The 14,249-nt window shown below is 36.9% G+C and overlaps 1 protein-coding gene across 1 annotated transcript; it reads right to left on the minus strand.

The window, feature by feature from the left end:
• Positions 1-2,393: 2,393 nt before the first annotated feature.
• LOC124159647 lies at positions 2,394-3,546 on the minus strand. Its single transcript, XM_046535559.1, has 4 exons — positions 3,512-3,546; positions 3,054-3,131; positions 2,747-2,976; positions 2,394-2,662 (listed from the first exon to the last, which is right to left on the minus strand). The coding sequence occupies exons 3-4, from the start codon at positions 2,969-2,971 to the stop codon at positions 2,453-2,455; spliced, it is 435 nt and encodes a 144-aa protein (XP_046391515.1). The 5' UTR covers positions 2,972-2,976; positions 3,054-3,131; positions 3,512-3,546; the 3' UTR covers positions 2,394-2,452.
• Positions 3,547-14,249: the final 10,703 nt, after the last annotated feature.

Genomic DNA, 14,249 nt, shown 5'->3' on the forward strand with positions numbered 1-14,249 from the left:
TGAAAGTGTATTTTTAAATGGGTTTGAATGTGGATTTTAAATATACCAGCACCAATATAAACTAGTGCTAAAAGAGTTTTAGATTAGACTGGATTTTGTAGCAGAATGAAGGATAAGCCTTTAGCAACAGTTTTCTAATTCCATTGCACTGGTTATGCAGGCAAGGGAATCAATTAATGTGATGAATGTCTGCCAACATTCAATGTGATTGCATCATATATAGTATGAATGAACAACGAAAAATTCCTTATTGTATTTCAGCAAAATACAAAGCTATTTTTACTGCATAACAATATTAGTACAATGTTTCTAAGATTGATAGATTGATCTTTTAGTCAATAGGTAGGTACTATTGACAACCTGCCAAAAGTTATGTAGAAAATTCACTGCCTAACATTCTACATGGAAATTTTTATAACGTGCCCTTGAACTTTTATATATAGGCATGAAATGGTGATGTGTTATCTGATGAAGAATTTGGTGCTTTCCCGGCGACTCTTGCTGATGAAGTTTTCTCGGGAAATCAGCCACGTCAGAATGGACAATGCTGCCTACCTTTCGACGGACTTCTCTACCATTGTCGTCAGGGCATCATCATCAGGGTCAGGCCTTCGCCCTTCTGACGATGGTAGAGAAGGCCGTCAAAACATTGGCAGCAATGTCCATCCGGACCCAGCTGATTTCCCAACAAGACTTCGTTATGTGCTATCTGATTTTTAGCAGTAATATATCATAATTCCAATCTCCTGCACTTGATTATAAGGACTCGGAGATTATTACAGAATTTTGTCATAGACCAATCTTTCATATTACCGCATATTCATGTACATATCTCCATTCAGTGGAATATGAGTTGTAAAATTTGAACTTCTTTCTATGGTTTATTTGGAATGATTATTACATGATTAGATTAAAGATCAGACAAAATATACTGTCTTGAACAAACAAATTACTGAGAAGAAATAAATGCTGCTTACTGGTATATAACCATAAGATAATGTAATAGGACCCTAATACGAACAGGTTCTTTATTTTGAGATTTTTTTATAGCTTGGGTTTTGTTTGGGTTTAACTGAAGGCAGTTCAATCCAGCCCAGTTGCCTATTGAGCGAATCTCTGAGTTAATCATGTTGATTTTGTATGGAAGCACTTCTTCGGTAGAATGAATATATTTGTAAGTCGTCAGCATAAAGCATATATTTAGAGTGATAGATATATATATAAAAGAGTGTGTCTGTTTGACTGCCTGCTATTTGCTTCCATGTGGCTGCACAAATTGCGACCAAAGTTAGTAGTACATAGATGCATCTCATGATATTGAACCCCGTTGTGCTACTATCGGTTGCGTCTGAGTGCTTTGAATCGTTTTCCCATTATCGTTTGCTAAGTGTGGTCATACAGCATCTTACATCAGCCGGGTAAGCACTGTACTGGACAGTATCCAAGGGAAAGCTCCAACTCTTAGGATGCCACTCTTAATTATATATTAATCTTCTTGGTGCAAACCCCTTTGCTGGGTTATGCATTGGTATGACGTCTTTGGTCTACCGAGGTACAGAATAACATTCCTGAGCAACAGCAGGTGACCTGCTAGTTTTTAATATGACTAATATCTTGGATTAAGACAACGCTCACGCCCAATTAGAATTTTTCTGCATTCCTTTGAAGTGGGTATAAGTGTCATATTGAAATTAATGTTCACCTTTAGATTTTTCGTATCAAATTTTTCTTGTTGAAGGTGATTTCACGAATTCAACGAGCTTTTTGGGTGATGAAGGATGGTGATTCATTGCTAAAGAAGATAGTACATTAATCACCATGCATATTTGTTTTACTATTCCCAGTAAACACAAAATGCTGCAGATGCGCATCAGATGCGCTTCGCGGCAGCGCTGCAGCTGCGGCGAAGGCGCTGCTGCAGCGCGTCTAGCACTCCCAAACTTCCCTTTTTTGCATGTCATAAGCGCTGCACAAGCATGTCATACGCGCTGCACAAGCATGTCATAAGCGCTGCACAAGCATGCCAGGAGCGCTGCGCTAATGTGCCACGATCGCTTCAAACGCATGTCCGAATCGCTGAAAATACATTCCTAATGTGCCACTATACTATCGCCGCAAAAAAAGGTCGAACGCTGAACTTTAGGGATTTGTATGAAATTCTGCCGAAGCTCCACAGGGTCGTTTCAGATATCGTTGTACTCGTTGTACTAATGATCCATTGTTGTAGTCAAATAAACAATGAGTTGAACGATATCTGACACGACTGTCGAGCTTCGGCAGAATTTATACAAATGCTTAACGTTCAGCATTCTACCATTTTTGCGCCGATAATAGCAATCTTCAAGTACTACTTAAGTATGTGAGGGGCAGCAAGAATTAATTGAAAACACAGGTTTGCAATAAATGATTTTATTAATGATTACTCTGTTTTAAGTATACATTAGAGTACTGATTATAATGATAGACATAATACACGAAGACACTCACCCATAATGACACTGCATATTTTCGTTCCCATAAACTTTTTCTTCTTCATCCCCTCAACTCCAGACTTTCCGGTGAGGCAGAAGTGCTTCGCTGCTTCGTCAGTGAATACAAAATATAAAATTTTGTATATTGAGGGTTGCTCCTCATCACCACAAATGCGAGCAATTTGAGTAACCTGTAAAGAAAAATATTATGTAATCAATGGAATTCTGGTTGAAATTATCATAAAAGAATTAAACACAAATGATTGAGGCCTTACCAAATTATTGTGGAGAGATACATCCTCTGACAGTTCCCTCTCAAGCTCCTCTACATCATCCCAAGTTTTAAGAGGGAATTTCCGGTTGACGGAAATGCTCTCTTCATTCACTACAGGCTTGGACTTTAGCTCTTTCTTTAATTCTGTGAGCATGCTTAAAGCCATGCTCACCTTCCCATCTAATCTCCTGTATCTCTTTTCCCATATCTTCTCCTGAGCTTGCATGAACCCTAAAATTTTAAATGTGGAAAGGTTAGTGACCTTTATGTCAGTACTTATATAAATAAATACATGATAAAAATACTACCATACAACTCTTCTGCTGTTGCCGGCCGCTTAGTCTCTCTTTCTTTCCCACCAGGTGCTTGCGGTTCTAGTTGTTTTCCTGCTATGAGAAATGTCCATTAATTTTAACTCGTGTACTGCATAATACATCATCGCGTCAGCCCATCTCGTTAGACAATCTTTTTAATATTTTACTAAAAAGGTTGGCTAACTAAAAAATTTTGAGCTGCGAACTTTTCCTGTGACATGCGTTACACATTTCCTATTTCACTATTAATGGAAACCTATATAATCAATATTTAAAAGCTTATATCCAATGGTTCCGAACATAACTACGACCACGTATGTAAACAAAAACACAAAGTCTTAAAATGTGTTTATATTCACCATGCTAGAATGCCAATTCTACTTAATTTCAAGGAGAATTGAATTTAAATTAACTAAAATTATACATTTTAAAAGAAGATGATAAATTCTTACCTATTAAGAATCCCCAAGGACGATCAACAGTTCCACAACGTTGGCCGCCATAGACTCAGTAAACTTCCCAAGCACCCTGGTAAACAATCGTGTAGCGGAGGATTGTTGCATTGTTGCACAAACTCGCATTAGCAGCGTTCCAGCAGCGTGCTGCAGGCATGCTTTGCGCATGCGCTGTTGATGCGCTGCAATTGCATGTTTCGCCAGCGCGCTGCGAAAGAGCGCTGCACAAGCGCTGTTACCGCGCTTCATTGAAACGGAAACGAACTTGCAGCTGTGAAACCCCTGTGCAGCGCTGCTGCAGCTATTCGTGTTTACTGGGTTATCTTCCTCTTTTCAAGTTTTTGGCAACAGAAGATGACAAGCCTCACCAAAGTCTGGTTAATGGGTAGTGGGAGGTCAGAAAAACGGGAATGAAGATTGGGGGAAGAATAGTGTGCACATATACCATGGGCTGGAAATTGCAGTTGCTAAAGCTAAATTTGTTTTTTTTTTTAATATCATTTGGGGGATGTGACAATAATCATAGAGGTTAGACGCTTACAGGTGATGAAAACTATTGGAATGCTTACTTATTCGGTGGACTTTTTTAAAATGGTTAATGACTAATGTTAGCTTTTATGACTATCGTCAGCAATCCACTTTAAAAAATATTTAATCTCTTAAAACTTAGCTTTATAGCTGTTACCTAGATATCTTTATTTGTGTATCAGGTCATCATTGTAACATTCTAACACAGTTGTTTACAAATAAAATTGAATGCTAAGGTCAACAATATTTCTTACAATCTCACATTAAAATGTGCCATGATAATGACATCAAAATGAAATTTAAAAAAAAAGGAAATTGTTATTTAGTACCTTGTTTTTTTTGCTCACATATAATTACATAGTATTATATAAGAAAATCTAAACAAGTATTCTATTTGTCCATAAATTCATCAAAGAAAACATTATTTCTGAAGATTTTTGATTGAATTGTTTAGTCGACCATTTTCTCCATTTCTCAGGACCATTCCTACAATGCAGTGTAAGTACCCCTTTAAGAATTTTATTGGATAAAAAAAGTTTTCTTCGTAATCATCATAAAGTATTGCACTGAAAGAAAAAATTGGTTGTGGTATCCAAGAGTTGGATCCCAAAGCCAATGCAGATGATTGCTGGGGTGCCATCCGTTTAGTTGGATGAGGCAACCATTTTAAATGGCTGGGTAAGAGTGACAACCAACTCATTGGATACCACAGCCAGTGTTGTTGGGTCTTAAGCACATCTATATTGGATGCCAAAGCTTAGGGAAATTGTAGCCGTAGCGTTTAATGAATGGGTAATCTTTCAGCAGATATTATTATTAATAGTGTCACCATTAGAAAGTAACATTATAATATCCTTATGTGGTACTACTTCTGCCACTTCCAATGAACATTACAGTTAGAAAATGCATTTGTTTAAATAAAATGTTTTTTACATTAAATTTTGGGGTCCATAATTTTCACTGCAACTCATTACCTTGAAGACTTACTCACCTCAGGTCACTATCATTTGGAATTGAATGCCATAAATAATGCAAAATAGGTTAAATGGTATAAGAGAGCAGTGGTATCTTATAATAGGTATTTATTAAAAAAGGAAGCAACTTTTTTTAAAAAGAAACTCTCAGTTGAAAATTTTTGTTAAACAGAATATCTGAAGGCTGCATAAAATTCTGCTGCAATAGTCCGTCATTCTCACAGAAACACAGGCTGAAAATACATACCTAAGTTTAGAGTATTAAATCATATGGAGTTGAGTTTCCTGTTTTCAAGAACTTCGTAACCATAAAACAATTCGTCTCAATCCAAGGTATACAGCACTTCTTAGACAAAACACTCAATCATTTTCATTGGAAATTAATTTGTCCACTTTTCCAAATTCAGGAAGGCTGAAATCGTCAAAACCAACTGCAACACATTTTCCACTTCGGTAATGAGTGATCTTCCACTTCACCCAAGGCACTACAATGCAAGCGGACACAAATTCTCGGGGAATTTTCTTATAAGCTAACAGTTGTCCATCAGCACCTCATAATCTTCCACTAAGGAACTGGAATAAACATATAAAAATTTTACATCATTAATCTTGCCTTTTTGATTATTGGTTTCTGCTTTGCAACTAGTTTCCAACGTTTTACATGAAAGGGAAGCAACTTCCTACTCATACCTTAAGCCATTTATACAGCACATAAATCAGCCTTATCTTTTTGCACATGTGAACATCAAGAATAGCTAGATCAGGAGAAAAATGATTTTAAAAATTCTATGGTACGTTACACAGCTTGCAATATGGAGACTAGGTCTATACCTTTGATTTGAGTTCTAAATTTCGAGAAACACAGCTCTGTATTGCGGTTCATACGTACTGTAACGTTTGATATTATGTTAATGTTTTGATTTCTACTATTTATTTGATGTTTATGTTTAATTGGGTGTGGTTGCTGAATGAATACCGACGGATTGTTGCCAATGAGTTGTTGCAAGTAGAGAGGGAAGCCGTTTAAGTAGGAGGGAGTTGGAAGGAGGAAGAGGAGAAAAGTAAATTGTGATATGAAATAAATAAAGAAGTCTCTGGAAGAAGCAATTGTCTGATATTACACTATGATAATATATGCATTTAGGGTAGAGCTCTTCGTATAATTTGGTCTTCATATAATTGACAAGGTTGTGAAACTCAGGTTGTCCTAAGTGCATTGAAACCTGATGGAAAACTACTTAAAAGTTTTCATCAATGGATTAAATGAGAATACAAACATTTCATTCAGTAGTACTGATATTGTAATACACATGTATTAAGTTAAAATACATTCAATTATTTATTAACGAAATGCATAATTTATATGGTAGTCATCGAAAATTCACTTGAATTACTTTTGAGAAAATGAAAGGGTTAAAAAATACAATATCCAACCGAAGGCTAATATCAACCCACAAGATAAAATCTTGAAGGGTGAATTAAAATAAGAGTTTGCATAGTAACAGAATGCAACAGGCAAGCTTACCGATAAATGTTTCCACGAGACAGTTCAGGCCCAAAGCATCAAGAAAATCCTTAGCTCGGTTAGCCATATAGGTTATCTTCTCGTCTTCAAGTGCTCTAAGAGCATAAAACAGTATTAAAATTGGATTTGAATGGCAATATTTTCTCACTTGCAAGAGCAAAATTAAAAGCTATTTACTTACCACCAAGCACGCAAGGCATGTGCGCTTACGAGTTGTTTATTATAAGAAACTGTTTGGGAGTCCATTGCAATAGCGATGGCTGACACACAAGCGATGATAGTCGCCTTATCCATCAAGTTGGCTGTGGGATCCAACTGTTGGATGAGGGATCTCTTCTAGATTTGTGTGGGGACCAACACTTGGACATTATAACCTAGTTGTGAGCATACAATTTAATTAGATAGTACACCAAATTGCGTTGGCTACCGTGTCTGTTGCAGTATCCAGCTTTGACTTATCCAATTAAAACTGGATATCTCATCCAATCCTAAAAAAATGGTGGTAAAAAATGCACCTATTTGTAAGAAGTTTATGCCATGAAGGTGTTTTAACCCTTTCACAACTAACAATGAAAATATGCGCCAGCACGTTTTTTGACTCTGGAGATGAAAGCCAAAACTTTTTTTGGAAGATTTTCCTATGCAGACAAACAAATGCTGAAAATATACATTTTATTTGCTCTTCTCCATTTACGACATTCTCAAGTTCGTGAAGCCTTAGTTTCGGGACCCAACACAGCATGGCATAGGACGTACCCTCAAAATCTGGGAGCAGGTACCCGAACCCCTCACCTTATATTACCCCTCTTTGTGGTAAGGAACTGCGGTCATATACTTGTTCATTCAGTTCGTTTGCAAAATATATATTTGTTCCTTTCTTAAAAAAACGTACACTAAGAATTGAATTACATATTAGTCTTTTGATCAGTATTTATAATTTGTAAACAAAATTGTACGATAAATATTAACTTATATCTCGATTTCAGTATTAAATGCAAAGTTATTATTACATACTGTATATGCAAATTGTTGATACATTAAAGTCGATAATATTGATGGTAGAGCTTTGTTCAAAATTTGACAATTCTCAGAATGAAAGCAGGAATTCAATTCGAAGTCTGCCATTTACATGTAAGCAACAATTATCCATATAGCTAATTCATATGAACAGGATATGAATTGTTAGCTAACCAATGCTGCAGGTAAGGTTATCATTCCTGAAAGGAGGGAGACCAACTACCCTTGGAGTTGCAGATAATACGGAGTCTCCCTAGGAAGGTTCGAAAAAAGTTGGTGCTGAGTGTGTGTGATTATCCATAAGGCCCTTATTTAATAAAGTCCTGAAAAAATGTTTCATACAGAGGGGACCTAAAAGCGTTTTTGGGCTCAGTCCAGAATTCATGCTATCCAGATTTGTAAGTGGAAAAAGTTTTGAAAGTCTTGAAAGGGTGAATTAAATTGCAAGCAACACACTATCCCTATGTTTTACTCTAAAGATGCCTTGCTCTATCATTTCTATTTTTGTTTGCTTACTCTATTAGGTAACTCAGGCAAAAAAATCTGTGCTGTGATTGCACTAAATCTGCACTGTAACTGGACTAAACTATGCGTTTAGCACAGTCACAGCACACTCTTCTGTACTAGACTGTACTATGGCAGCTAGAATTTGAGAAGAACTCTACTGTAACAGTGCTGGATCACTGTGCTTGAACTGTGCTAGAGCTCAGACTGCACTGTGACTGGGACTGTAACATGACTGGAACTGTACTATAGCTCAAACTGGACTGTGACAGGGCTAGAAAACATGACTGGAAGTGTACTGTGGCAAAAAGTGGACTGTGACTGGGCTGGGTAACTGGACTGGAACTGTACTATAGCTCAAACTGGACTGTGACAGGGCTAGAAAACATGACTGGAAGTGTACTGTGGCAAAAAGTGGACTGTGACTGGGCTGGGTAACTGGACTGGAACTGTACTATAGCTCAAACTGGACTGTGACAGGGCTAGAACACATGACTGGAAGTGTACTGTGGCTAAAAGTGGACTGTTACTGGGCTGGGTAACTGGACTGGAACTGTACTATGGCTCAAACTGCACTCTGACAGGGCTGGCCTTAAACTAGTCATCATTTAGAGATTTAGTGGAGTGAGGACGGGGGTCCACAGCAGGACACGTGTCTATGTGCCGCTCCCGTATAACCTCAGTTTTAGTGGCTAAATCATTGATTAACTGACGCTGATTATGTCAGTAACGTCCGTAAATGTTCCCGCTGCCGCCTACTGTGAAAATATTCAAGATCCAACCAATTTTGGCTTTTTTGTGGCGTTTTTAGTGTTTGCCTCAATCTAGCCGCTGCCGAGAAATTTCAAAGTCCCACCAATCTTAGGGGGTGGCTTTGCCTACCTTGTGATTCTATGTGCTTCTAGTGCCATTTATTCTACTGCTCCTGTGAAAGTTTCGTATCCCTACGTGCATTTTTCTTTCAATTACAAGTGTCTTAAGTTTTCAGTTATACCGAGTTGGTTTTTGTGTTATAATTCCCTGTGTAATTGAAAATCCGTCCTGATTGAGGTTAATCAGTGTTTCGGAGTTACTTTTCCTTTATATTTCACCCCTTCAGTGACATTCTATGCCTTATTTTTGGTTATTTTTGAAGTTTTGTGTTTCACGCTTGAACAGTGACGATTTGTCGATCGTGTTCCAATAATACGTTATTATTTCTTATCAGTGCATTTCCAAGTGTTTATATCCAGTGTAGAATATCAATATTGTCTAATTATACTATTCTGTGTGCCTTTTATATCGATAAGTGAAAATCTGGGGTTATTTTTTGATGTTTTTCGTAGTGAAGGCGATCGTCCTTTGTTTTTGTCGACTGGTGTCTCCTTATAACCTCCCTTTAGAACCCAAAAATTGTGTTCCGGATCGGATTGTCAAGGTCCTGGTGTTATTCCGAACGTTCTGTGTTTATTAGGAGGCCGACAAATTTTTCAAATTTTAGTGATTTTTGAGTTGAACTTGCTGCTGTGGACCTCCGTCCTCACTACTCAGAACCCGCGAATCGACTCCCGTCCGACCCCGTTGCTGGTGACTTGTTTTTGCTCACCATAGCGTACCAGATTGAAGGACACTACCTCACTCCACGCACGACAGTGCACCGGTGAGCTAAAGACGGTGTAGGCAGGTGAGAGACACTGCAGGCCCTTAAGCCAACAGAGGATGATACGTTAAAGTCCCACTCGGCCACTACGGAAAACCTCCGCGAAATGTAACACCATGAATTTATGTAAAATTCACCATGTATTATTGAATTTCATTGTAAGATATTACATTTTATATTAAATGATTTTATATCTGAATTGGCTTTCATGTCATTTGTATCCAATATCAAAACAGGGTTTAGATCATTCCCTTTTCCAGCTAGTTTTTTGGGTCTTCTTCAGAGTTTATCCATGGCTTTGGATGAAATTTAGTCAAACTTCCAGTCAGCTTCTTTGTGTTCATTGAAGTGTCAAAGAGGATTCGGTTGGACATAAATATCAGTCTGGCCAAATCTGCATCGCTACTTCAGTGGATCTGATGAAGCCAGCTGGAATGTTGGTGATTTTTCATAGAGCCATGGATAAAACGGAAGAAGACCCAAAGAAATCACTTAGACTGTACTGTGGTGACTGCACTCTGACTGTGCTGAGGCGACTGCACTCTGACCGTGCTATGGCGACTGCACTCTGACTGTGCTGTGGCCACTGCACTCTGACCGTGCTATGGCCACTGCACTCTGACTGTGCTGTGACCACTGCACTCTGACTGTGCTATGGCCACTGCACTCTGACTGTGCTATGGCCACTGCACTCTGACTGTGCTTTGGTAACTGTACTTTACTGTACTATGGCAACTGTGCTGTATTGTTTCAATTAAGTGCAGTCTTAAGTGCATTCCCAGTCCAGATATTAAGTGCAGTTAGAGTATAGCTTTAGCTTATTTAGAGTACAGATTTTTTTGCCTGAGAAGTCATCTCTTCTTCCCACTAAGAACTATGGTATTCCATCCATTATTTACTGAAAGGCACTCAATATAGCAGGCACTTATACTGAATCATGCCCCCTTAAGCCTCATCCCAGTGAGAAATGGGTGGTGGAATCCACGTTGACTCGTGGATATATGGTGGTGGTGGATATTGAGTGGTTGGACCCACATGGAATCCACGTTGATTTCAAGTGGATCTATGGAGATTAGTATAAAATATTTAACGAATTTTCTAATTTGCGGAACTTAACTCACTGGTGGTATTGCGCCATTTATCATCCTGAAATCACACTATTTATGTGAAATTGCATCACACATTTTATATATAAGTAATTCATGGAAAAGGCAGCCATGAGAGAGCTAACGAAAAATCATAGACATGAAATATGTCTATCTCGAGTCTACATAGGTAACTTAAACCGATGAAAGTGTGATGTTGACCACTGCACTCTGACTGTGCTATGGCCACTGCACTCTGACTGTGCTATGGCCACTGCACTCTGACTGTGCTTTGGTAACTGTACTTTACTGTACTATGGCAACTGTGCTGTATTGTTTCAATTAAGTGCAGTCTTAAGTGCATTCCCAGTCCAGATATTAAGTGCAGTTAGAGTATAGCTTTAGCTTATTTAGAGTACAGATTTTTTTGCCTGAGAAGTCATCTCTTCTTCCCACTAAGAACTATGGTATTCCATCCATTATTTACTGAAAGGCACTCAATATAGCAGGCACTTATACTGAATCATGCCCCCTTAAGCCTCATCCCAGTGAGAAATGGGTGGTGGAATCCACGTTGACTCGTGGATATATGGTGGTGGTGGATATTGAGTGGTTGGACCCACATGGAATCCACGTTGATTTCAAGTGGATCTATGGAGATTAGTATAAAATATTTAACGAATTTTCTAATTTGCGGAACTTAACTCACTGGTGGTATTGCGCCATTTATCATCCTGAAATCACACTATTTATGTGAAATTGCATCACACATTTTATATATAAGTAATTCATGGAAAAGGCAGCCATGAGAGAGCTAACGAAAAATCATAGACATGAAATATGTCTATCTCGAGTCTACATAGGTAACTTAAACCGATGAAAGTGTGATGTTGACCATGAATATACACGATCCCAGTGAGAAATGGGTTGTGGCATCATCATGGAATCCTCCACAAATCAATGTGGAATCCATGTTGATTTCAAGTGGATCTATGGTGATTGGTATAAAATATTTCACAGAATTTCTAGTTCGTGGAACTTTTAACTCTCTGGTGACATTGCGTCATTTATCATCCTGAAACCATGTATGCTTGTTTTGTGAGAATACACCGTACATTTTATTTATGTATATGTAATTCATGGAGAGGCAGGATTAGAATGATGTGTAATATAGAACCAGCGGGTTTTAAGCAATTGCATAAAAGGTGGGTTTTATTTGTATACTACACACTCCTGCTGGAAATTCAGCATTAAATTATTCATTCATTTTATTCTTCTATTTTTAAAATATTTTGAATTTCCTTCCGCCTAATATAGCCACCCTATTGGAAAAAATCAGCCGATTCCATTGAAAATTCCAATTGAAATCAATTGAAAATGCCAATTTTCAATGGAATTTCCTTGTTTTCAATGGAATATCCAAAAATTCCATTGGATTTTCAAATTTACAACTGAAAATACGAATATTCCATTGAATATTAGGAAATTCAATGGAATTCGAAGAAAAGATACAATTGAATTTTCAAGTATTCCATTGGATTCTCAAATTTTCAATGGAATTCCCAAATATCCTATTGAAATCTCAAATACTCCATTGAAATCTCAAATACTCAATTGAAATCAAAAATACCGTTATACCGTTATTCATATGTTTACGTGCACATGGTTGTTGTGGTCAGTTGTGGTTAATTTTTTGCTTGTGGAGAAAAGACTATTTAGTATCGATGTTATTTAACCTGTGCTTGATCCCCACAGTGTTGTTTTAGGTCATTCGTGTGTTTCTTCCGTGATATATAGTGGAAGTCTTGATGTGATTGTTGTGCTGTAGTGTGTTCATTTAGTAATGTATCGTTTGCCTTCAGTTTTTTGACTGGTTATACTAACGTTTGTGTTTAAAATGTAAGCATATTTATATAACTTAATTATGCGTACGTGCGTTACGTCGCCGACAAAAAACTACTAGCATTGTCGGAATAGTGTGTATCACGCAGGTTTGTTTGTGTGAAGTGAAATTCCCGTGTTCTTGTATAAACATGAGTGACATGTTTCTGTTGTGAAAAACAAGTTATGTTGGCTTCATGTCAAACCAGAAGTATATTTATCAGTATTTTAAAGAAGCCTTTCTTAGATAAAGACGTGTGAGATATTTGTTGGTGAAGTTGTTATCGCTAATCGCGGAAAAACGTCTTCTTTTCGACAACTATTCAACGTTGTTTGAACTGGTAAAAGATGTGGCTTTCATGGTATAGTTGTTGTTCTGATAATCATGGCAAAACTATACAGATTTTCGATAACTATTCATGATTGTGAGAAGTGATGTAAGATGTGGAAAAGCCCAATTAAAGTTTTCATGACACTGCTTCTAAAAATATTTCAACTTTAATTTTTGTTCACATGTTTTATTTATTCAGAATTCGGGATTCGTGAAATTTAGATGTTAAGTATATATTCTACCTAATAATAAGTTTACCATATTGGATGCATTAATGTATTTGTAATTTTTTCAATTGAACTGTTCCATTGAAAAGTGACAAATTTCAATGGATTTTTTTTTCAATTGTAAAAATTTTCATTTGAACTGTTCCATTGAAAATTTTTCAATTGAACTGTTCCATTGAAATTTGTCCCTTTTCAATGGAACATTTCAATTGAATTTTTTCCCATTGATTTTTTCCAATAGGGCACTCACATAGCAAAAATAACTTCTAAATATCTGGAGCATGTCTGTAATGTCTTTGGTATCTTAAATATCTATTAGATGTCTAGAAAATGCCTACAATGTCTTGGTTATTTTAAATATCTACTAAATGTCTAGAATAAGTCTATTCTATGAAAGTATGGCTACTGCTTAGCCTTAAAAAAATACTGGAATTTTAGATACCTAGGTACTGAAAGTAATTTCATAAAAAGATTATTTAAAGAAATTATACATATTTCATTGAACAAAAACTTTGAAAAAATAAGAGTAGACATCCACAATTTAAGCAAAATACCATCTCCTCCTGTTCCACTGAAAAATAAACTCTTGAAAAATAAACTCTTGAACACTAATTGAAAAATAAACTCTTGTTATACCAAAACATATTATATTTAGTCATTTATCCTGAATTTTCCCAGAAGGTAAATTTCGAATGTGAATGTCCAGAAAATATTGTCTCAAGATATCTTCTAGATACCAGAAAAGGTATCTACAAAATGTCTAGAAGTTATTACAAGATATTTTCTGGACAGATCTTCTAGATAATTTGTAGACATCCAGCAGAAATTTTGTGCTATGTCGGTCCTTCTTCTCATCTTTTCAATATTTTTTAATGTAAAAATTCATTGGATGAACCAAAGCATTGCAATGCAATTGTGCTGTCATCATGAAGAACTCTGCAAATTGTTAGGGAAGAATTCTAAATTTCCTGCTTATTCCCTCGGGGTATTTTGTATGGAATTGTATAAGGAAGGACATTAGCTG

The sequence above is a fragment of the Ischnura elegans genome, chromosome 5 (genome assembly GCF_921293095.1).
Source record: "Ischnura elegans chromosome 5, ioIscEleg1.1, whole genome shotgun sequence".
Classification (NCBI taxonomy): domain Eukaryota; kingdom Metazoa; phylum Arthropoda; class Insecta; order Odonata; family Coenagrionidae; genus Ischnura; species Ischnura elegans.

Coding starts and splice junctions, on each gene's coding strand:
- LOC124159647 (XM_046535559.1), bottom strand. CDS start 2,971: ATGCAAGCTCAGGAGAAGATATGGGAAAAGAGATACAGGAGATTAGAT. Junction 2,663..2,746: donor TATCTCTCCACAATAATTTG/GTAAGGCCTCAA, acceptor TTTTCTTTACAG/GTTACTCAAATTGCTCGCAT.